At 49.8% G+C, this 23092-nt stretch overlaps 1 protein-coding gene across 13 annotated transcripts in view; it reads left to right on the plus strand.

The window, feature by feature from the left end:
* Agap1 (ArfGAP with GTPase domain, ankyrin repeat and PH domain 1) overlaps positions 1-23092 on the plus strand; it is a 435843-nt gene that overhangs the window by 359693 nt on the left and 53058 nt on the right. For all 13 annotated transcript variants that reach the window (XM_021650398.2, XM_021650399.2, XM_021650400.2 and 10 more), the window contains 3 exons: positions 10250-10404; positions 12926-13016; positions 18178-18400. In XM_021650398.2, coding sequence (XP_021506073.1) covers positions 10250-10404; positions 12926-13016; positions 18178-18400 — 469 coding nt within the window. The remainder of the gene's footprint in view (positions 1-10249; positions 10405-12925; positions 13017-18177; positions 18401-23092) is intronic.

Below are 23092 nucleotides of genomic sequence, written 5' to 3' on the forward strand. Positions count from 1 at the left end.
TTAATTTGTTTTGTGGAAGCATTCTCCATAATGCTCTCTGCAGCTCTAATCCAGAGGCAGGCAGGCCGGGCCATTTGCATGGGTTGCTATTGCTTGTAAATTCCGTATATTGTTTTGTTTCTAAAGGTCGTCTGGTGCCAAAGTTCACAAATTGACTTGGGTTGCTTTTTCCACTGAAGACAGCCGTCATTGCTTTTGTATAATAGCAGATTGAATTCCCCCCCACACACACCTTCATTTGAACAACACAATTATAAATTGCCTTTTTTTTATGATTACAAATGTCAAGGGTCAGAATTATTTTGATGCCAGGCAAGGGAAAACCAGCACCATCCACCCAGGTAACAGACAGGAGGCTGGCGGGTAATGTTTGATGCAAAGCAGGTCACAATTCAGCGAGCCTGGTATAATGGGGGGGGATTTCTTTTTCACTTAAGTGCAAGCCAAATGGGTCAAGTAATGGTGAGCTCGCGCCCTAACACTAATTGACTTATTTGGGGATGATTATAACTGTAATATTTATCTTAATGTCACTGTTTTCTGGGCTGTTGATTTTAGCGATTGCCAAGCAGTGGCATTAAATCTCCTGTAAATTTTAAATTGCACACTCTTTCTGTAAACAGAGTCCCTTCTTCACATCCCGGTCATTAACCTTTTCTGATTTATGTCCCCATCCTCTCTCTCCCCTTCACAGTTACTCCTGCCTAGCCACCAAAAAGCCTGCCTTCCTTCCTTCCCTGCAGAAATGAACGCACAAAACAAGAGCCACACTTGCGGGGGCAGCTTGTTAAAAAGCCATTTTGCCATCACAGTTTTGTCTGCCCTCCTCAGGGAAAGGCTATCTGTCCGAGTTCCAGTGCATCCTTGCCTGGCCACACATCCCTTCTAAAACATTCAGAAAACTAAAGTGAGAGAGAAGGCAGAATGAGGATTTAAGAAACCATCTCACCCTTTATAATTTTGCATTGTGCTTAAAGGATGCCCGATTGCTCCCTTATGGTTGTTAGGTGCTAGAGTTTGGGAAGGGGGTTGTTGTTTGTTTGTTTTGGCTTTTTTTTTTTCTTTTTTTTTTTTTTTGGTTTGGGGTATGTATCATCACTGTTTTGGGTTTTTATTGTTTTTTGTTTTTTTTTTTTTTGTTTGGGGTATGTATCATCTCTGTTTTGTTCTTTTGGTTTGGGGTATGTATCATATTTCTGCCCTGTATCCCTGTCAAGCATGTCTTTCTTTTCTATGGTGTAGGTTATTGGTTTACTGATGGACTTCTTGCCTTAGAAACTAAAGAAAGTTGTGACGTTGAATTTAAATGTCATTGAATACAAAATTGGGGAGCAATGAGAAAGGTATACAGTTATCTCATTAGCCTTGAGGCTAAAACCTTTCTACCCATCACCTGCTAGGGGTCCTCCCAGAAGACACTGGTGGGCTGGCTTGACATCCTGTGTATATAAGGAGTGATGGGAAGGCCAGCCTCTCTGTCATCACCGCTGGAGTAAATGGGACTTGGCAGCCAAAGCAGCCAGAGCAGGAAGCCATGTAGGGGTGACTAAATGAGGGCAGGAGATGGCTAGGTAATATCCACTACTAGCTTAACACACTTGAGGTTCCTCCATTTGAGTGAGTACTGCAAGGTATCCGTGGGGATTGGGGTGCAGGCAGCAGTGGAGATTGAGACATAGGTAGCCATGAGGGTGGGGTGCAGGCAGTGACCACACTTCCAGTCCTCCCATATTTCCAGCCCCAGTAGCTATTCAGTGTGTGGTTACATTTATGAATTTTTATCCAGCCAGTACAGGCATCCCTCATGTGCGTACGTATTACCTCATTCCGTACAACTTCTAGTAATTCGTTACAGAATTCATATAAGTCGATAAATTATCAAAATATTTTTCTGATGCCAGGCTTTTTCTTCTTTATTAGTTTATTTAATTGCTTTATAGACTGATGGCAGCCCCCTCCCTCCTTTCCTCCCAGCCCCACCTCTCCTTCTCAGAGAAGGGAAGGTTTCCCCATGGCTACCAACCCACCCTGGCACATCAAGTCACAGCAGGACTAAGCGCATGCTCTCCCACAGAGGCCAGACAAGGCAGCCCAGCCAGGGGGAAGGGATCCCAGGCTCTTAATATATGGTGCTATCGCATGACCACCATTGGTGAACTTACCCTTGTGAAAGCGTGTGTGCTAAACACTGTTTGTTAGAGAATTTGAAAGGCCCATCTGGAAACATGGTGTTGCTTAAAATACTTGCCTTGGCCGATTTATTCAGGGATTCTCAGGAAACACCAAAATAAGGTTGGCACTAAGACTGAAAATTGGGTTTGTCAATTGGGAAGGGGTTTGGTAGGAGCCTGAGTATAGCTCAGGAATTGTAGAACCTTCCTGGGGACACAGGTTGAGAGACAGACAGGGCTGGCCTGAAGCCTCATGATCTCACCAAAACACTTTTCTCTGATCACTTTCTTTTCTGGTCCCTGGACCACATTGTCTCATTCAGTCCTCACAGTGCCCCTGCCTTGTTGTGCTCCACACGGAAACCTAGGTTGTAGTAAGTTACACAGGCCGCGTGCTGAGCTGCCTTTTCCAGGACCCCACCATGCATCCATGTGGGAGGGGTGATCGTAGCCAAATCCGGAATGTGTGAAAATGCACTAGAGGGACAGGCATGAGTTACCCTTTGCCCACTGGGGCTACTTATCCTTGAAAGGGAGGGAGACACTTGGTGCCTGCCCTGTAGCATCAGGACTAAAGCTCTGTTGCCTTTTCACAATTAAACTCTGGCCTATGGTTGGTGAAACTGAATGCCCTCCAGCAGGAAGCCTGTGAGCAGGGTCCAGGGCCTGTTACTGCAATGATTTTCTAGCCAGCCCTCTTTGTAGCTCAAGGGGAAAAACGGTCTAGCTGTCAGGTGAGTGAGGCTCACCTTGAGTGTTTGGCTCTGTAGCAGATGTTTCTTAGAGAGTATCTAGGAGCCAAGAAACATGATGTAGGAAAAAGAGGGACCCTGTGTGGTGATATTCCACCAGGTCAGGGTGACATAGCAGCTGCTGGAGACAAGTGGACTCATTAGCTAGGGAAGTAGAGTGACTTTGGAAATTCTTAGCCTTCCTGACATAGAGAAGCACTTCCAATGCATAGACAAAGGGAAGGGGGTAGGAACAGTGAGCCTGGTCTGCAGGGCCCACCCACTCTGTCACAGTCAACAGAGTGCCCGAACACAGCACTCCTCACACTCTATGTGACCCTTGTACCCCAGGATCAGCCAGACTCTGAAATGGCCCAAAGTCCAAAAAGACCCCGTGGTCCTACTTTGTCTACACAGGTCCATTTCTGTGGGTTTGGAATCCGCCCAGAGACAGACAGAAAAGACCCACACTGGATCCATTACTGTGTAGCGTAGGCCTGTCAAACGGGATCTAGTCCATGGAGTTCAGACTTAAACAATAAAATTCAACCCAGAGACTCCGAGGAAAGTCACTTGTCAGTATAGGGACAAATTGGCAGGAGCAAGCATACCCAAGGGCTGGTGTGTTGATTCAGCTGTCTTAGTTAATGCAACTGCTCCACTGCTGTGACAACATACCATGCCCAAGACAGCTCAGAAGAAAGAGGTTATTGGGGCTCCCAGTGTCAGAGGGTGAGTCCATGGCCTTCATGGTGGAGGTAGGCAGGCATGGCACTGGATCTGAGAGCTCTCATCTTGAGACACAACCAAGAAACAGAGAGATGCAGTGAGCTGTAACTGCAAATGGTGTGGGCTTTGGCAACTTCAAAGCCCACCCACAATGACACACCTCCAACAACAAGGCCTTCCCAGAAAGTTCAGCCAACTGGAGGACCATGTATTCAAGCATACGAGCTTAGGAGGGCCATGCTCACTGAAATCACCACAGGAGCTAGCTAAAGCCAGATTGTGAGATCTTGAGCTACAGAATTGGCCTCATGGAAAGAAAGGGAAGGCTGACTGTGCTGGCCATGCTGGGCACACCTGGGCCAGCAGAGAAAGGCTGTTGGTAGCCCCTGATAGACCAGGGCCTCCCAGCACGGCTTACTCGCTTGTTCCTGCTGCTGGGTGCCTGGGGCACCCTGAGCTGTTAAGACATAGACAGCATCTCAACAGTAAATATGCAGAGTACTGTTCAGCAATCACATTCATCTTCCCCTTGGAAAATGGGAGGAAATTCGAGAGTAAAGCTGGCATTTGTGTTGTAGTGGATTTGAGCTGACATCTTAAAAGGAGTGGTTTCCGCCATCAGATAAAACACCTAAACTGCATGCCAACTAAATATGGGCTTTTGAAGGACAAACACTGAAGGGATGTATAGGATATATTGCTCAGAAAAATCAGCATGCGCATGATATCACCTCATGGGACCCCATAGGGCCTACCTTGTGGAGACCTGCAGATTGAAACTGTGAGCATTGTCCATCTGTTTTTAGTTCATGTCAAAGCCAGTGACGGATGGGCTCTTTAGATCACAGGGACGTCTTCCTTTGCAAAAGGAGCATGGGGACAGCATACTGTGGTCATCTCTAGCTAGCTAATGCTGCTGTGCCTGAGGACAGAAACGGTGGAGAGCTTAGTGGTTAAGCTGCTCTTGCATAGGACACAAGTTCAGGTCCTGGCACCCATGAAATGTGGCTAACAACTATCTGTGCCTCCAGCTCCAGGCGATTCAGAGCCCCCTTCTGGCCTCTGTGCCTGTACTCACCCATATCCACACACAGCCAAGACCCATTAAATAGAGTGTAAGAACCCCCTCCCCACCAGGTAGACGCCTCGGGAGAAACCCCTGGCTAATACTCACGAGTGGAAAGGTGGCCAAAGGCAGAGCTTGGTGTTTGTGTGTTGAGCAGAAGCTATACCTCGCCAAAGGCCCATCCCTCTGTGTCAGAAGCCGAGGACAGGGTGCCCTTCTCCCTGAGGGCATTGGCTGTTTTATGTTCTGATCATGCTCAGTGGTGTCCACCCTGATACCCCTAGGCTCGCTCCACTCGTGACCCAGTCAGCCGCCCCTACGTGGATACACCGTTCTCCACCTAAATGCTCCTTCTGGTGCCGTGCCAAAAGCACGGGTCGTTCCTGCCAAGTGTTTGTCAGTGCGGCAGGAAGCTGGAATCCTGGGTGCTCAGGACCCCAGTCCTCAGGAGGCCTCCAGAATGCAGAATGTGGCCAGTGAAGACCTGGCATCCGCGAGCCTTGCAGCCCATTCATCTTTCAACTTGGAAAACAAACCCCGCCTCAGCTCCCTTGCTCGGGTCACACCACTTTAGAGCATGGCTTTGGTAGAGCTTCTGAGGACAAAGACTGGAGGGCCTTGGTCTTGGCCTTGGTGAAAGCAACTCTTTCCCACCCCCTCTGTATCTGCAAGTGTCCAGCTCTCCCTCACCCCCTTCTCCCCCTCCGCCCCCATTTCCCCTTGTTCTGTATTCATCCTCATCAGGTGTCTCCTGTTAAAAACAGCCCCCACATGTTTAAACTGTTTTCAGCTGTCTGCAGCCCTTTAACCCGTTGTCTGCTAGAATTCCACAAAAATAATTGATGACTGATTGGCCCATTAACCTTTAAGGGAAAAAAAAGTTTGACAGCCCAGACTTGTGTAATGAGGAGGGATTCCCTGTGAAGTCGGTCTGATGTCTGAGATGCTCGCCCCTGAGGAGACAAAATTAGCCCCCCGGGGCCTCGTCTGCATAGAAACTGGACACAATTAGTGCGATATCCGGTGTTATTAATGTCATTGGGAATAATTGGGCAGGTTGGTTTCGACAGGTTCATGGCTCTAAAATACTATTATAGTGGACCTTTCCACAGCCAACCGTTAAACACAGAAAACTGTTTACGTCCCCCGAGCCCAATCACTGTGTTAGTGAGCTGGGGACCAGAATGGTTTGTCCTGGAGCTTCAGGCTGGGTGAGGTGGGAAAGAACTCTGTGCTTGTGTGTGTCTCGAACCGAGAACATGCTTCTAACATATGTGTCCACAGGGTTTTTTTTGTACAGTAAACTCTACATATATTTAAGTCATGCATGTCGTTTGTGGTCAGTTTGTATCTGCAAATGGCACCAGGGAATAAAACACCAAAACTGGCCCTTATCGCTGTCTAAGCATCTGTTGTTTGGGGGGACACCTGTCATCTCACTTCTTAGGAGGCAGAGGCAAAGCAGGAGATTGTAAATGTGAGGGCCGTCTGGGCTGCAGAGTGAGACCCAGTTCCAAGAGGCCGGCAGAGAAATGGAGGGCAGCGGCAGCACTCGGCTCTTCCCGACTGACCTTCCTCACAGCGCCGGGTGTCCTATTATCTTCCTTTTTTTTTTTTTTTGTTTTTTGTTTTTTGGGTTTTTTTTTGTTTTTGTTTTTTGTTTTTCAAGCTGGTTGGGGAAAAAATGTCAGTTTACAAGTAACACAGCTTCTGACCACTAGGGAATTGGCTGGAACCTAGTGAAATGTTTGAGTGCTAGAGGGAGGAGCATGTTGCATTGGGTCATCTGCTTTCTCGGTCACCACCACACTGTAGAAGTCTGAACATGGATCCAGTCTGGAGGCCTCAGGGTATACCAGTAAGCACTGGCTGTCATGTGGAAGGCCCTGCCAGTCCCATACGGTGGCTTCAACAGTGTTCCAAGTGACAGAACCCTTTTTGAAGTGGAAAAGGCCATAAAGACAGTAAAACATCCCACACAGCCAGTTGTGGGACAGGAAGATGCAGCTGGCTGCGGGGACATCTGGGCTTGGGCCCGGGACAGTATTGGGCTTCTTGGCTGCAATGTGCCAGTGGCACTCAGTGACCTCCACCAGAGGACAGGACAGGACCACACCCCTCAGGTACACAGCATGCTTAGGTTTGGGGGCCAACATGTGTCATGTTCTGGAATGAGACGTGTGTTACATCAGGACCCAGAAAGTTCAGAGTTTCAGAACGTGTTGCTCTCCAAGTTTTCAGATTGCTTTATAGCCTCACGCAGTCCATTAACTCAGGGCTTTCCTGTCCTCCCTGAAACTCCTCTCTTCACTCAAGGCTCCAATAAAAGCATGGCCCAGGTGAGAGAGAGGTACAGGCTTGGGAGGTGGCCATATGGCCTGCTTGCAGGTTTGGAACTGTAGGTCCGCTCTATGGGGGCATCCAGCGCGTCACTGGGCCATGTAACTTGTCTTGCTCCTCTGTCACTCACCCGGCTGCCTGCCTTCCTCCCACCCAAGTGGGGGATTGAGCATGGCCAAGCGTTCAGAAGACACGGGAGGTGTTAGACAGTGCCAGCTCTTCCAGAGAGGTGGGGTTGAGGGGAAAGAAGCCTGAGGAGAGCCATGGCCTGACTGAGTGCTCACCGCATTGAAGTGAGGTATAGAACAGTGTTCATGGGCGAGGAGAGAGCAGGGAAGGACCGAGCACAAGCGTGGCTACTTTGCAGGTGTGAAACCCCATGCAAGGTGGTGTTCTCTATGGAGAGGAGCAGAGAGGTGTCTGTCTGTGGGGTGGACATCTTCATGGAGGTCAGCACGTTCACAGAGAGACTCTCGGAGTTGGGAGTAGAATGAGGAAATGTTTACAAAATCTGGATCCCCAAGAAGATATGAAAGGTAGTCATGAAGAAAGCAGAGAGGCGCAGCAGAGGGCAGACGCCAGGAGCAGAAAGACAGAACAGCCTAATTGCACAGAAGACGCAGAGGGAAAGCTGTGTCCACTGGAAAGCAAACTGACACTGGTGACAGTGGGTTCTGCTGGAATCCTGGTGCTCCAGGGAATTCTGCCCGTTTGGGTCGCTATGCAAGAGGCACAGGCTCCCAGGACAAGGCAGAGCCAGAGTGCCCCTCAGCAGCTTCATCTGAACATTACAGCTGCCCAGGCTGGACCAGAATGAGACAGACAGCCTGGTGATTCCCACGCCACACTTGACCTGGGCACCCAGCCATCGTATGTGTGTGCATGTTACTGCAGAGTGGAGTCCTGCAGAGATCACCCTCTGCCTGCCCTGCCGCCCAGGCCGGGGGCGGGTAGCAGAGAGTCCTGGAACCAAGCCTGCACCTCAGTTGAGCCAGTTCCGCCCTCTGCCTTCTAGCTCACACTGCAGCTCACCACTCGTGGGCAGAGACCCTCTAAGGGAGAGCTGCGTAGAGATCTGACAGGGAGCCTCATGGCCGTCATTTCTGCACTGGACTTGGGGTAAATCGAGACTGAGAGCGTTCTCGTCGTACTTGAGTTCCACAACTGTAAGGTGATGTAAGGCTGCACACATCTCCTCATGAACAGTACTCATGTTCTCCATGAGTGACCAAGTGTGCTTGTGCTCTATCCATGAGTTCTATGGCCTGTCCCTACCCCACCTTACCCTTCACTAGGAGTTTAGGTACAGAATTGGGGTACTGTCTTATGGGCCTCTGTGCGGAAAAGTTGTAATGGATAGTGTCACGACAGAGAAGCCCCCGGATCAAAAGAACAGGTCTTTTCAAGCCCACAGGTGCCATGGCTCTGCTGGTAATTGCAGGGTGTGGCTGCGGTCAGCCGTGGAGAAACCTGTCTGGAGTTCTTGTGTAGTCTTTTTTTTAAATATTATTTTAATGAAAAATGCAGCTAGTCCCAGTGTACAAAGAAGGCCTCAGGGCTCCCTCCCCAGCGGCCCTCCACACAGCGGGTGGATTTGTTCCACTTCCACACAAACACGAGCATAATCTGTCTCCAAGTTCCAAGGCAACGGAGTACCGTTCCTGCCCAGCACCTACTTTTTGAACTCTTATTACTCAGGCCCCAAAATGCAAGAACCAAAGAGACCAAGAAAGAACTCGGGAAGCACACACCCAGTGTTAAGCAGGCTGACAGCTTCCTTGGGCTGCCTTTGTGTCCTTTGAGCTCAAGCCACAGTCTTGCCCTGCTGGGAGCTCAGCTTCAGTGCAGACACCCAAAAGACTGACATGCCAGAGCCAGGGCTGCAAGGCCCCAGGCCTGGCATCTGCTTGGCACCCATGTCACTGCTCCAGAGCATGCCTGAAACACAGAAGCTCTTATCCTGCAGGGGGGTCACAGGCCTTGCAATGCTGGAGGACGTGGACACTTCTGTCACTGTCATTTTCACTCCTTGCTCTGGGAGAGGCTAGAGGGTTTGCACAGTGGCATGTTTGCCCATCTCCCAGGTGGTGCTCAGACTGAGCAGGGTTAAGGCCTGCTCATCAGTTGAAAAGTTCAGAGAGCCGAACACAAAAGGCGCCACATAAGTGCACCACAGTGATGGTGGCGGTGGCCATTGCAGTGTTACATTGAGGACCTGAGGGTCCTGGGCGGTATTTCAGCTCCTGGGAGTGGGACCTGATGGCACCCACGTGACCAGAAGGGAGGAAGAGAGGCTCCTTGGAACGAGAACTGCCGTGCCCGTCAGTGAAATGGCGGGGTGGGTATGGCTCGGTTGATACGCCAGTCTGCAGTTACTCTTTCGTTGTAAATACACTTGACCACACAGCCAGTTCCGGGCCAATGACAGAAACTCCTGCTCTGCTGAGGCACGTGAAGGGTCCAGCCTTGGCTGGGAATAAGGATGAATACAGTCTCCTGTGGCCAGCCTGTGTGCTCACTCACGACAGTCAGTTAACGATAAACTTGGTAGAAGCTGCCTTTGCCGAATCCATGGGGGAGGAAAGCACCTACGTAAAGACAGAGGGACAGGTAGTACCCCAGGAGGAGGACACAGCCTCTCTGCCCCTTCAAAAGCAGGTGTCTCTCTGTGACCACCCGGACACACCTGCATTCCCTAAAACCCTCTGAGTTGCCTTGATTCACTCTGTCAAAGTCTGGGCACAAGGAGAATCAAAGCTCTTGTTGCTAGTTGCTCTGCCCCAGAAGGACACCCACCTTGGTTGTTCCCAGGACAGATCACCTGCATCCATACCCAAGTGCTTTTACATAGTCCAGTTTCACATCTAGCAAAACTATATTTTCCTCCCACAGATCCAAGGGCCATCAGTTAAGTTACAAACTTATCTTCATAAGTTGCTTGGTCTGCACCCACACAGAGACCCTGACATCCCACGCTGTCTCCCCTTTTTCCCTGTCCCCCGAGCATCGACTGAAACCTAGTTATCTCTGCTGGCTTTTGGAAGCTGGTCTTGAGTGATGGCGGGTGTGAGGATCAGATCTCAGTGGTCCCATCCTGTGTGTGCCGCCAGCCCCATGCCGGTGCCATTGAACCCAGAGGCGCTCGTGACAGGATGGGCTCAGGCTCTGCTGTCTCATGAAAGTGAGCTCTTCATCCCACCTCTGTGTTCCAGAGCAAGAAGAAAACTTTGAGTTTATCATTGTGTCCCTCACTGGCCAGACATGGCACTTTGAAGCCACCACATATGAGGAGCGAGACGCATGGGTCCAAGCCATCGAGAGCCAGATCCTAGCCAGCCTGCAGTCCTGCGAGAGCAGCAAGAATAAGGTAAGGCCCTCAGCAGGCTGCCCCAAAATCAAGGCTGCTGATCATTAAAGGGAAAAGAAGGCCCAAGTGGAGCCCCAGGGGGGGACAGAGGCGTCAGGTGGCTTATGTGGATGACAAGACCCAGGTATGCTTTGTGAGGGGGGAAAAAAACCCAAGTAATTGAAAAGATAAAACCACTTTGTATCTACAAACACCATGCATGTGTTGGTGTCCTGGCTTGGCTGTCTGCGTGTGGCAGGATGTCCAACATGAAGCCTTTGCTGTGGCAGCCAGCGCTATGTGGGAAGCTCTCGCCTTTCTCTGTAGGCGATGGAGCCTTTTGGACTCAGCCTGCTTATGCGTCCATACTTATTTTTTTGTTGTTATTGTTTGAGGCAGAATAAATCAAAAAAAAAAAAAGGAGACATAGACTTAAAAGATGCCCTATTCTGCCCTCATAAATGTCTCAAATGTCACAGGGACACAAACGAAACGCAGAGGATATGTAGGGAGTTTGGGCAAGGTGGGTTTTGTTTTTTTTTTTTTTTTTTTTTAAACTCTGGTGTATGTTTCATTCAGTAATTAAAAAGAGTTCTCCAGCAGTTGTTTGGCCAGAAATAAAAGTGTGTTCACTGCGTTTTCTGGGCCACTGCTCAGTGATCTTCCTGATGCTGGTCCTGTCTTTCCCAGCCGGGTTCTTTCCATTTCAGTCTTTGAACCCTTAGATACTCAGAACCCTTTGCTGACCCGTTGAGATTCTTGGTGAGCATTTTGATTTTTCAAACTGTGATCGACTGGAAACCAAAGAAAGACATTGCCATCCACCTGCAGTTTCATTTATAAGCATTTACAGAAACCTGTGCCCGTGATGTATGGCCAGCTTTGTCATTAAGAAGGGAGTCTGTTTTTCAGAGAGACGGGGTGTGTTATTTTATTACCCTCTTGAGCCAGGGTAAGGCAGACCACAGACATTATTATTATTTTTATGGGATTTGCTTCTCTCTTCAAAGACAGTTTATAGCTAACTGGGAAGGACCACTGTCTTTTATTCTGAGCTCCCTGAATTCTCAGGTCATGTTCCCGTCCAGCCACAATGGGTTTCCCCTCCTCACCATGGGCACAGTGACACCAGCCATCCTCAGGCTTGGAATTGTAGCCTGGGAGCAGAGAAGGGGGCATGCTGCTGATCAAATGAGCACTTCCAGGTTTCGTGGACAAATTAATCTCACACATTCTGACCGAAGCCACACCCCTTTCTCCTTGATTCCTGAGCTCTGGCCGGGGCTGCCTTCTCCCATCTCACTTCCTTGAGAGCCTGTTTGCAGCTTGCTACTCTGAACCAGGCAGCACAAGTACAATGTCTCAGACCAGAGGCAGATACAAGCCCACCAAATCTGCTGTTTGTATCCATGGGCAAGCCTGGCTGTGGAAATGGCTTCCCCTGAGAGAAGGCCCCTTGAGCAACTGAAGGACACCAGACGCGCACCTGGGTAGCTGCTGACCAGATGTGAGAGGGTAAAACGGTGCAATAGAGGCTATGTTGGCATCACGTAATAGAATTACTAGGCTGAAAAGGCTACCTGCAAAGCAATGTATACCCATCTGGAGTTCTTACAGTGCCTGTGTGTACAGATGTGGGTAGAAAAACAGCTAGATCAGTGGTTCTCAACCTTCCTAATGCTGCAGCCCTTAAATACAGTTCCTTATGTTGTGACCCCAAACCATATGATGATTTCATTTCCACTCCGTAACTAATTTAGCTACTGGTGTTAATGTAAATATCAGATATGCAGGATATCTGATGTATGACTCCTGTGAAAGGCTCATTCAAACCCCCACACACAGGGTCATGACCCACAGGTTGAGAACCACTGAGCCAGAGCCGCTCTGGGTTATCAAATCCTAGTTTATAAATTCTCCTGTCTTTTCCCATATTTTCTAATCTTGCCACAGTAGGCAGGCTTTGGGGAAAAAAAAAAAAATCTCTTCTGAAGAAGACCATAAAGTATGTTTAAGAATAAATGCCCCTGCGTCACTCCAATGAGTGACTTTGATTTGCAGCTGTGGCGACTGAGAGATCCTCAGTGAGGAGAGATTCTCCTCCTGTGATGTGTGGTGGGGTCGGGGTATTCTGATGAGGAACCAGGAGACAACACTCGGCATGCTGATTAAGGCCTGACTCCTGGCTGATGCGCTGATTATTTTTTTCTTATTCTTTAATCTTCACACCAAGTAGCTGTGTGCCCGTGAAGGTGTATTAGCCACTGACACTCTCCGCATAGCAGTCTCTGGTCTATTCACAAATGATAGAGGTCTGACCACTTTGCTCATGTTGGGGAGAGTCCGTCTCAGCCAATAATCCTGACGAACGACCTGTCGCTCTCCCTCGCAGACTTCCCTCAGACACTAGAAAAGGAGCATTTGGGAATCGCACACTGCTGCACCTGGGTGTAATCTATCTGGTTTCTCTCTGGCGTCGTCCGAGGTGTGGATTTCTCCTGGCTGCTCACATCTTGCATTTTCTGTCCTCCTTTGTGCCTAGTCCCGACTAACCAGCCAGAGTGAGGCCATGGCGCTGCAGTCCATCCGAAACATGAGAGGGAACTCGCACTGCGTAGACTGTGACACCCAAAGTAAGTACCCTGGGATGATGGCACCACCTTCCCCTCCCGCACCCCACCCCCGCTGCCCGGAGCCCTATCAGCCGTGGCGGTGAGGGCTCATGGCATTGAGTTTGGGTTTTACCTTAGCGTCGTGTCCTTTACATGGCCTCACTGGTAGACGTGTGTCATTTCTTGTATCCTGGAATGCTATTGGACTGCTCTGTGCCCCGTCTCGGGCAACCCTGTGGGAGAAGGACTCGGACTATAATCACTGCACCCTTGGAGTTGTCCTGGTTTTACTTCACAGTTTCTGTTGTGTAAAAGGTAATGTGCCCTTGAGAAAGAAGTTTCCTTCTTATATCCGGGTGGTGGGTCTTACTCTTATTCCAAGTCTGTACCCTTAGAAGCTATGCAGAGTAAACTTTGCCCACTTGTTATGTGGTCTTGAAGCGGGGGAATAAATGCAGTTCAAACAAAGTAAAAGGTGAGGGATGTCTGGGAACTGAAAACACCTGTGTTGTCAGTTGTGAACATTAGTGGTCTCAGCGGGCAAGGCATGAACCCCAACCCATGCATGCCACACAGTCTACAGGCTTGGAGAAGGAGCAAAAGGGGCCCAGCCCCTTCCACCTCAAAGCAAGCTTCCTGTCAACGTCGGCTTGTCACTGTGAGGAAGAGTAGGGGTCTGGGGCTTGAGAAAGTGATGTGATTGGAGGCTGCAGCTTCACAGAGGCCTCCCTGAGTGAGCAGAGAAGAGTGGCTGGAAACGATGGAAATGGTGGAGATGCCCGGTAGCACTAGACGAGGTGGTAAGGTCTTTATGCATGTAGGCGGGGGCGAACTGCCCACATTTCACAGCAGGCACAGGATTCTGAGCTGTTCCGTGGGGGACTGCTTGCTTGCACTCGCTCACAAGAATAGAACAGCTGAGCGAGACCTGCAGGCGGGGTGCGAGCCACCCCTCAGGAGACACCAACACTCGAGGCCAGGCTTGCTCCAGACGAGGCTGAAGCACTGAGCTTCCCTCAGGGGCCCTGGCCAGCAGGTTGTCCGCGCGCCTTGGCTGACCATAGCCCAGCAGGAGCCCATCCTCAGGGCAGGAAGGGCATCTTCCTCAGGCTCCTTTGGAAACTGCTTTAAAGTATCTCTTTTTGTTTGAATTTTTAAATTTTACTTTCAAAATGTGAGGTGGAAAGAGAAGAACATTTATTTGAAGTGTGTTTTTGTCGAAAACTTTCCTTAAACCAGACCTTTTTTTTTTTTTTTTAAGTACAAAACCTGAAGCATTTAAAAAAAAAAAATCCATCCAGAGATTGATGTCTGTAATTGTTTCCAGCATGCACCTGAAGTTTCCTCAAAAAGAAAGCAATCTGTGGCTTTACAGGAACTGTGGCATGTGGCAAATTAGAGGTCACAGGTCTTTTCTAACAGGGCTAGGGCATGGGCATGCTAAACGATGGGCAGGATGGGGAGACCGTGGGACCAGACTGAGATAAGGCCACGTGAGCAGATGAGACAGAGATGATAAAGGCGGGGCTGAAAGCTTCAGGAAAAGAGGTCCCAGACCATTCACCAACTAAGCCGTACCCACTCCACACATGTATTGTCTTTTGGGTTCTCAGGGTGACAGTTGCTGTTGTCATGGGCTCTTTGACAGGTCAGGGAGGGAAGAGTCTGGGGCCACAGCAGCTTGTCCAGGTCACTGAGGTAGCAAGAGGTACTGTGGGGTTCAGCCCATACCCATCACCATCCTGTTGCTTGCTCAGAGGCCTTTAAGTGCTCGGAGAGTCAGATGTGAAGCACGTGAGCACTCGGGAAGAATTTTAAGCATGAATGTGGTGTGAACGCCAGGAAACAGACCCACATACTTCACATTGGCAGTGGGATGAGAGCATGTTCTCAGGTGTGCTAAAGACCCGTGCCGGGCATGTGCCTTTGACTGCAGCAGTTGCCCTTAGGAAGGAGCCAAGAAAGGAGGGGCGCCAGCTTTAAAGATGTCTCTCTGCACTGACCCAATGGTCTGGGTCCATTGCCCACATCTTAAAGGCTTGGTGGTGTAGCAGACGTCGTGACTCCCTGCTCACCTCGAGGGTCTCACTGGCCCACCAGTTCATATGTGTCCCCCCTCTGGGGATATGGCCTGAGGTCTTTCTTCAGCGTGGTGTAGGATTTGAGGCTACAATAACCGCAGGCACCACACATCTCCATTCGCACACTTAGTCTATCCCAAAACATCGTTTCCAGAGGGCACACTGGCCTTAACTGTGGGCTGCTTGTCTATAGAGAGATTCTGGTCCAGTGCATTTGGAAAAGTCAGCGGCATCCACCTCTCCAGGAAAGAAAGGTCCATCACTGTCTCTGAGAATTCTGCCTTAGAGGGAGCTTGCAACCTGGCTCAGCCCAGCTCTGTCCAGAACCCACTGACAATGAAAATCTTTTCTGGGGGCACCAATTGCCAGCCACCAGGAGGATATTCAGAAAAGGACCAGGGGAATCCCAGAGCATGGAGAGCCCTACACACATGAGGTCCTCATCAGTGTGCCAGACCTTCCAGGACAAAACTGAATCCTGGTCCACGAAGCTGTCATTGCTAGTGCTGTCCATACTCAGGCTAGAGCCCTGTCGGTTCCTAGTAGATCTTACCTCACCCACCAGCCCTACTAGGCCTTCTGATGACGTCATCCAGTTTCTACCTTCCCTAAATCCCTTAAATATAGGCTCTGCCGTGGCGGAGCTGCACTGTATTTGCCTGGATAACATGTGCGTCACAGCCCCTGGTAACCATTCATCATTAGGAAGAGTGAGTACACAAGCTCTGCCCAAAGCAAAGCGTAGGTTCTGTGATCCCACCTTACTGCATTGGGGGTCGGTCAGGTAGAAGGTAAGCAGGACAGATGTCCGAGGGAAGTTAATTAATTCTACATGACACTGGTAGGCGAGTGAGGATCTCACAGAGACAGGGGAGAAGCAGTGGGGTTCAGTTCTGATCCTGTCTGCAGAGACTTCGCACTTGATCCCAGGGGCAGGTGGTATCCACAGCGGATTTTAAGGATTTTAAGTCTCAACCTTACGTGACTTGGGCCTGCAACATTGTGGCATGTAGGGATCAGGATGTGAACATACAGGCGTGAGCTGCTACAGTGCTAGGATGATGTGTGGAGATAGCAAGGACAAGAGTGGGGATCCAGTCCAAGAAGAGAGGGTTGGATTTGAGAGAATAACTATGGGGACGATGGAAGAATGTGTGCTGATCCCCCAGATTCTGGGAGAACGTTGGCATGGTCGGGTCAAGCTGGGTTTGTCAGGAAGAAAGGGGCATCAGAAGAGAGATTTCAGGAGCAGAGATGAAGGCCAATTTAAGGGGGAAATGCTGAGGAAAAGACTAAATCCAGGGAGAAAATTCCGAATAGACAACTTCAACCATCTCAGAGTGGAGCATCAAGAGGTGGGCAGTGGACAAGAGACCAACGCTGGGCTGAAGGGATGTGGCTAGCAGCTGTGGCTGCCTTGTCTGAGTGGATGGGGCCGATAGAGACAGCAGGACAAAAGTCTAGCTGTGAAGGATTGCAGACACCGGGTGAGAGCCTTGCTGAGGAGATGTGTGAGCTCCTCAGCAGCTGAGTGGGGCCTGTATCCATGCCGTCTCCTTGCTGAACCCACTCCTTGCTTTTCTCACCTCTGTGACCACAGAATACCTGACAAGAAGCAGCTGTAGGGAGGTCGGTTCATCTTGACTTTAGTTTGAGGAGCTAGTCTGTCGTGGGGGGAGGCTCCTGATAGCAGGAGGTTGGGCGAGCTTTTCACATCTCCGTGGATCAGGACTCAGAGATAGGACAAGAAGTGGATGAATCTCCAAACCTCAAGGTTTATCCCACTAGAGTTCCACTTCCCCCACCTGGGCCACACCCACAGAAGGTGTCACACCCTCTCAAAACAGCACCACAGCTGGAAAACACATGTCCAAACACGTGAGCCTGTGTGGGACATTTCACACCCAAACCACAGCCCAGTTGTCATCTTGTACCTGTACCTTACCCCTTCCTTGTGTTCACATGGAGTCTGTTCTGTGTCCCATTCCCTTTGCCTCTGTGTGAGACGTAGGTTTTCCCTTCCTTGTCAGAGCATCTTTGAGATCACAGGCCTCTCTTCCAGGGCCTCCTCTGGGATATGAATCGGCCATCTTCTAGGACGTACTGATGCTAAATAAGTGGCTGGCTGACATCTGCTCAGTCAGCATGCAACTATCCATGGTCATTTACCCTGTAGAGAGCCCAGGAAATCTCCCCAATGGGTCAGATCAGTTTTTGCTGACTCTTCTGGTAGACTTGGGTAAATGCCAGGCCTACCTGTGAGTTTAGCATCTTCCTGTCAGCAGAGAGCCATTGGCCATCAGGGTCACCCTGTCTTTGTATAACACCTAGAGATTATAAACACAAAGCTAGCCCTGGGCCCAGGTTCCTGATCTGATGATGACGTCGTCCAGTTTCACACAATGACAGATCTGTCCCAGGGCTCCTAAAGCCATTCTCTATACAAGCCCCTCATCCTGCAGAACTGTATCCTTGTCCTATCCTCCCAGCTTGTAACATACACTGCTCCCTCCTCAAGTCACAGCTGGAGGAACTAGGCCCTGATGTAACTCCAGGACATGCCCACTGACCTGCCAGTGACCAGTGGAGCCCTGTGAGCTGCTGCAGTGGGTACCCCTAAGTAAGGCCCTTGTCAGCCATACCTTCTCACAGGAATTTGTCAGCCTGCCCAAGCTGTGCTGGCGGTAGCAAGAAGGGCCATGAGGGCTGTGCGGCCTCCAGATCTGAGCTGGGCCGCAGTGTCACCCAGTTAACCTAGTCTCTGCTTCTCACTCCCTCCATCATGAGCAATCCACAGTGGACATCTCAACACACATGGTTGTGTTTGTTCTCTGATGTGCACCAGTCCTGTGGAGGTGAGCGATGCTGCTGAAGGGTTAGAAGAGGTGTCTCTGTCCAAATGAACACCAGTACTGGGAAACCCTGGATTTGCAACAGCTGCCAGCAACATGCCATGTCTTCCCCGATACCAAGGACAGCTCTAAGTCATGTGGTTGTGGAGATTGACTGGTTGGTCAGGTGTCCCTTGAGGGTCCAGGGACATTGAGAATGAGTGGTGGTGGTGCTCTAATTGAGTTTTGCTCCTGTTTCTCTTCCTGTAGACCCGAACTGGGCCAGTTTGAACTTGGGAGCCCTCATGTGCATTGAGTGCTCAGGGATCCACCGGAATCTGGGCACCCACCTCTCTCGGGTCCGATCGCTAGACCTTGATGACTGGCCCATGGAGCTGATCAAGGTGATGTCCTCAATCGGGAATGAGTTGGCCAACAGCGTGTGGGAAGAGAGCAGCCAGGGACGGACAAAACCCTCACTGGACTCCACAAGGTAGGAATGCACAGGTGCTCTCCACCAGCAGTCACACAGCTGGGGATGACCTCCGCTGCAGCAGTGGCCCTGGCAACGTACAGAAATGCCGATTAGCCTAGTCTGGAAGCGTCCGCTTCTGAAATTGGTGTGGAGCAGACTGGATGATTCGAACTCCTTAATATTTTATGTTTATTTTTAGGCCTTGGGGATTCCTCTCCCCTCTTGGAAACGTATTAGGCTTCTAATCTTATGAATATATTACTTTAATTAATATATTTCTAATAGGCACAAGCTGTGCTAACACTAATTATAAATTTTTGATTCTTTGGTTCTGTATTCTCTCTTACACCCTTGGTAAGCATCTTGTGGGTAAACAACCCCCTCACTTGCCCCTGCCAACAAGTGAGTTTATGGTAGGAAATGTATTTTATTTTCTAAAAGAGACTTCTAACACATTTAATGAAGTATAGTTAAGCATAATGTATGGTGACTCCTCATTAATGCTAATTGTTATCCAAGATAAAAAGGCATTTATTTTGAGGCCATTTAGTTTCTCATTTTTCACATCCAGCAATTATAAACCATTTTTGAGAATGTGCATACATATTTAATTCCCCCAAGAGGTGGCTGAAATAGCCCATTTTCAAAGAAGTCCTATCCCATAGTGGCAGAGGGACCAACTCATCTCTGGTTGGTCTAACCGAGGACAGACATGGTGCTCAGGTGCTGGGTGCTCTGTGTCCCCTTGCCTCCCCTGTGCAGGCGCTTGAGGGCTGCTTCTGCTGTGCTTCTCAAGAACACAGGAGGAAGAGGCGCGTGCTGTGCTCAGCCCCAGAAGTCTGGTTTGTTTTGCCGGTGGCGAGGTGACGAACCTGAGCGAGCGGCTATAAACCCGTGGGTGGTTAAGCTGCACATCCAGGCTTCCAGCCAGTGTTCTCTTGAGACCTGCTGGCCGAGTTGACTTCACCAGCACTGCAAAATGAATGTGTGGCGCCCCCTCTGGTGCACATCGGGAGTGAGGCTGGCATACTTGTAATCCTGCTTTTTTTTTTATTAGCCAGTGTGGAGGGAACCGGGAATGGAGGGCCAGCAAGGTGCACTTGTGCTTGTTACAACTCCATCGGTTTGCTACGACCGCTCCTAGTTGTGTGTGTTCGTCGGTGGAATACAGTTAGGCGTGGTTTTCTCTTCAAATCAAAGATGTGCTACCCTTTGAGAAACTCTTGCCTTTCCTGATTTAGCACTCACATGGAAGCCAGCTGGACTCCTCATTCCCAAACAACCCTAAAACATTAATTTGCTTTGCAGTATCTGCTTTTTTTAATAGTGTGGCTAAATTTCACTCTGAAAATGAAAAAAAAAAAATGATTGGAAGTTAAACTGTTTAATGCATGAAGAAAAACATTGAAATGAGTCAGAAACAAATTAAGTTAATGCACCTGACCATTTAGTATCAAAAGTAACATAAAGACTGTTTAATGCCATGAATTAGCAACTGTTCGTTTAGAACCTAGAACGATCAGAAGCCAGTGTGTGAGTGTCTGTGCGCGCCCAGCAGTGAGTGGCTGAGTGAACAGACCTGACTGCCGTTGGCCCTGAACTCCAGGCTGTTTCTTTCTGCTCTGCCCAGCACCGCACACGTCGCCCTTTACCGCTTAGAGCCTCCTCTCTCACAAGTAGGGTGACCACAGTTGGAACTCCCACCTTTGGTCACCTGGATTTTTCTGGAGAGCCCTTCTGAGTTTCCATTCCTCCCCGAGGCTGTGGTAACGTGACGTGTTGACACAGAGGTGACTTTGGAATTTTCAACTTTCAGACAAGAATGAGAGCTGGAGGCTCATTTGTACCTTTAGTAAACATTATCCCAGAAAGATTTTTGTCTGGTTAAGTTCAATAAATATTTACCAATCACACATAAGAAGAGAGGGAGGAAGACGAGAACGAATAAAGGATGAGCATCACGACCGACAGGTGGGCCCTCTTGGGAACAGCTGACGACGTGGTTCTGGGAAGTTCACAGCCACGGCTGATTTCCAGGAGAGAGGTGTGGGAGGATGGAGCAGCCTAAGCTAAGGCAGGAAGGTTCAACCTGCAACGCGAATGTCCAGCAGTGTGCCTCCTGCAGGGCTGGACCCTCCTCAGAACAAGAAGCGAGAATGGGTTATTCTAGGAGGCTCTTGGGTGGGAGTAGCTGACCTCAGAGGGACTACATTCCATCTGTTCCCGGAAAGCATGAAGTCAGCAGCTGGGGGTTTGGAAAGGACCAACACAGAACAAGCCAAGGGCCACCTGGAAGGTTACCAGCCCTAGAGATACCGCCATAAATGGGAATTAGTGCAGCACATGCAGTGTGCGGGATGGACCTGCTACCTGCCTCCTGCACCACCCCACCCTTTCCCCAAACAGAACCGAAGGTCTGGAAGTCCTGGCTGGAATCAGTCTGGAATTCTCCCCAAGAGAATGGACACCTAGTCTAGGTCCTGCCTGTCCAAGATGCCCCAGCCACCCTCTGACTTGGCCCTGAGGATTCAAAGCGGGGTAGTAGAAGCATCAGGGGGCCTGAAGCCAGTCCCAAAAAGAACTAGTTTCATCAATGTTGATGTTAGCTCAAGGAAAGAAAAAAAAAAGTGTCACTCTTTGAAATGAGGGCCCAGGTGTTTTCCCACTGAGCTTGGAGCTGTTCCAACATGACTCAGGAGATTCATCTGACTGTCGGATGTAATTAAAAATGTGCTGCACACATACACACACTCAAACACACATACATGCAAACACATATATGTACACACACAAATATATATACACAGATGTGTATACATACCCTAACATAAGCATACACACAGCCCAACATGCATACCCCAACACATAAAACATAGGCACCCGTGTGCATAGGCGTGCCTACGTGCACACACACACTCCTGTGCACAGACATGCACACATAGCACTGTGGAGAAGAAGCACACGGGAGCATACATCTTTCTGCAAAGAAACAGCCAGTCCCCCGGAAATGACCAGGCATTGGCATCAGCCAGGCCCTCAGGCAGGTTGGGAGAGCAGGCGCCTGGCACAGCTGGCTGGCCTTCTGCCTGTTGTCCCCACACCCCTATTAGGGCAGCTTTGGACAGCCTATAATTGGTTCCAGCGATCCCCGGCCGCCCTGAGAAGTGCCGTTCAAACTTGAGCAGCGTGATCAATCGGAGCTGAGGACAGCTGAAGCAGTATCGACTTCCCATTCCTAAACAGGGGATCATTAGTCAAGGAAAGCATCTTTTAATTACTCCCAGGAAGGGGGAAAAATCTTTTTGGATGGATTCTGCAACAGCTGCCATTTTTTTCTAATACATTCGATATTAAATTTATTGTCACAGGAGGGGAGAGGATGCGCTCCACCCCTCTGTAATGGGGGTTTGATTTGGAGAAAGAATCATGTTAGAGGGGAGATCGATGTGGCAACAATTAACTACATCTGGGCTGAAATCAGAACACCCCCACACACGCTGCTATTGATATCATTTAAGCACACACTTAAAATATCGATCGTGAATGGGGATGTTGTGATGGTCATGGAAGCAGCAACGGGGGACAGAATTATCAGGAGTTTGGAGCTAAGAATGGGGGTGTTTTATGACCCTCAGTGGACCTGTTTTTGTGTGTCCAGCTGTGTAGTAGACAGTTGCGCCAGCTGAGTCTAGAGCCTCCAGGTGCTCAAGGCTCTGGGTTCCAAGGTGAAGAGAGCAATTCACTGTCACTGGAGGGAGTGCCAAGACCATTGGCGACCTTTTGAAATGAAAGAAGAGTAGCCGGTAGGGTAAAGGCATGATGAGTGACGAGACTGCTTATGCCACGTACAACACACAACATGGTCACCTGGCCCCTCCCATCAGTGACATGAGGCTTGGGAGTCTGCAGCACAGCAGAGCTTCTCCTAACCCCTGCGACACCTTTCCTCACGGCCGTGTTTCCAGGGCCAGTCTGCACCATGCTGACCTGGCCTCCTTCACTGCCATGCCCTTTCATGTGGCTGCTGGTTATATGGCCTTCAGTGAAGGTGATTTTCCACCGGGCCGAGGCCCTCTGGGCCGCCAGGCCATAGTCGTGTGGCTGTCCCCACTCGGCTTCCTCTCTTCGTCTCCCTGATGGCTTCTGGCCTGGGAGGGTCAGCAGGGACCATGCTATTCACGTTTCAGTGCAGGTAGCCTGTTTGCATGCTTGGCACCTGCCGGCCTGGGCTGGGAAATCAAAGGAAGGTGGAATGCCAAACTGTTTTCAGTTCCAGGAACAGCTCATGAGGGAAACTCTGAGCACAGCCGAAATCACCCGTTACCACTTTGATGCCACTTGGAAGGGAGCGTTGGCTCGTTCAGTGCACATTCTCTTCCTGTCCCTAGCACCCTCTCCACCCCCCTCCATTATCTGTAACTTCATCTCCCTGCCTAAACTCGGGACTTGTCTTTAGCCTATAAAGAAACATGCCATCGATAGGGAGATCAGGCCCACATCAGAAACCTGCGTGGGAGAAGACTGGCCACACACTTCCAGGCCCAACCAGTCTGCCCAGCGAGGGGAGTGCCACTTCTCTTTGATTCCGCAGGGCCGCTTTCATCTTATTTATGCACACAGAGATATTGATAAAGGGGAAATGTATCCAAACTGAAAATAATTGGATCCCTGCAGCTGACTCTGAGATATTAAAAGCAGCCCCACTTGGCT

This window comes from Meriones unguiculatus, chromosome 15, assembly GCF_030254825.1.
Source record: "Meriones unguiculatus strain TT.TT164.6M chromosome 15, Bangor_MerUng_6.1, whole genome shotgun sequence".
Taxonomy (NCBI): domain Eukaryota; kingdom Metazoa; phylum Chordata; class Mammalia; order Rodentia; family Muridae; genus Meriones; species Meriones unguiculatus.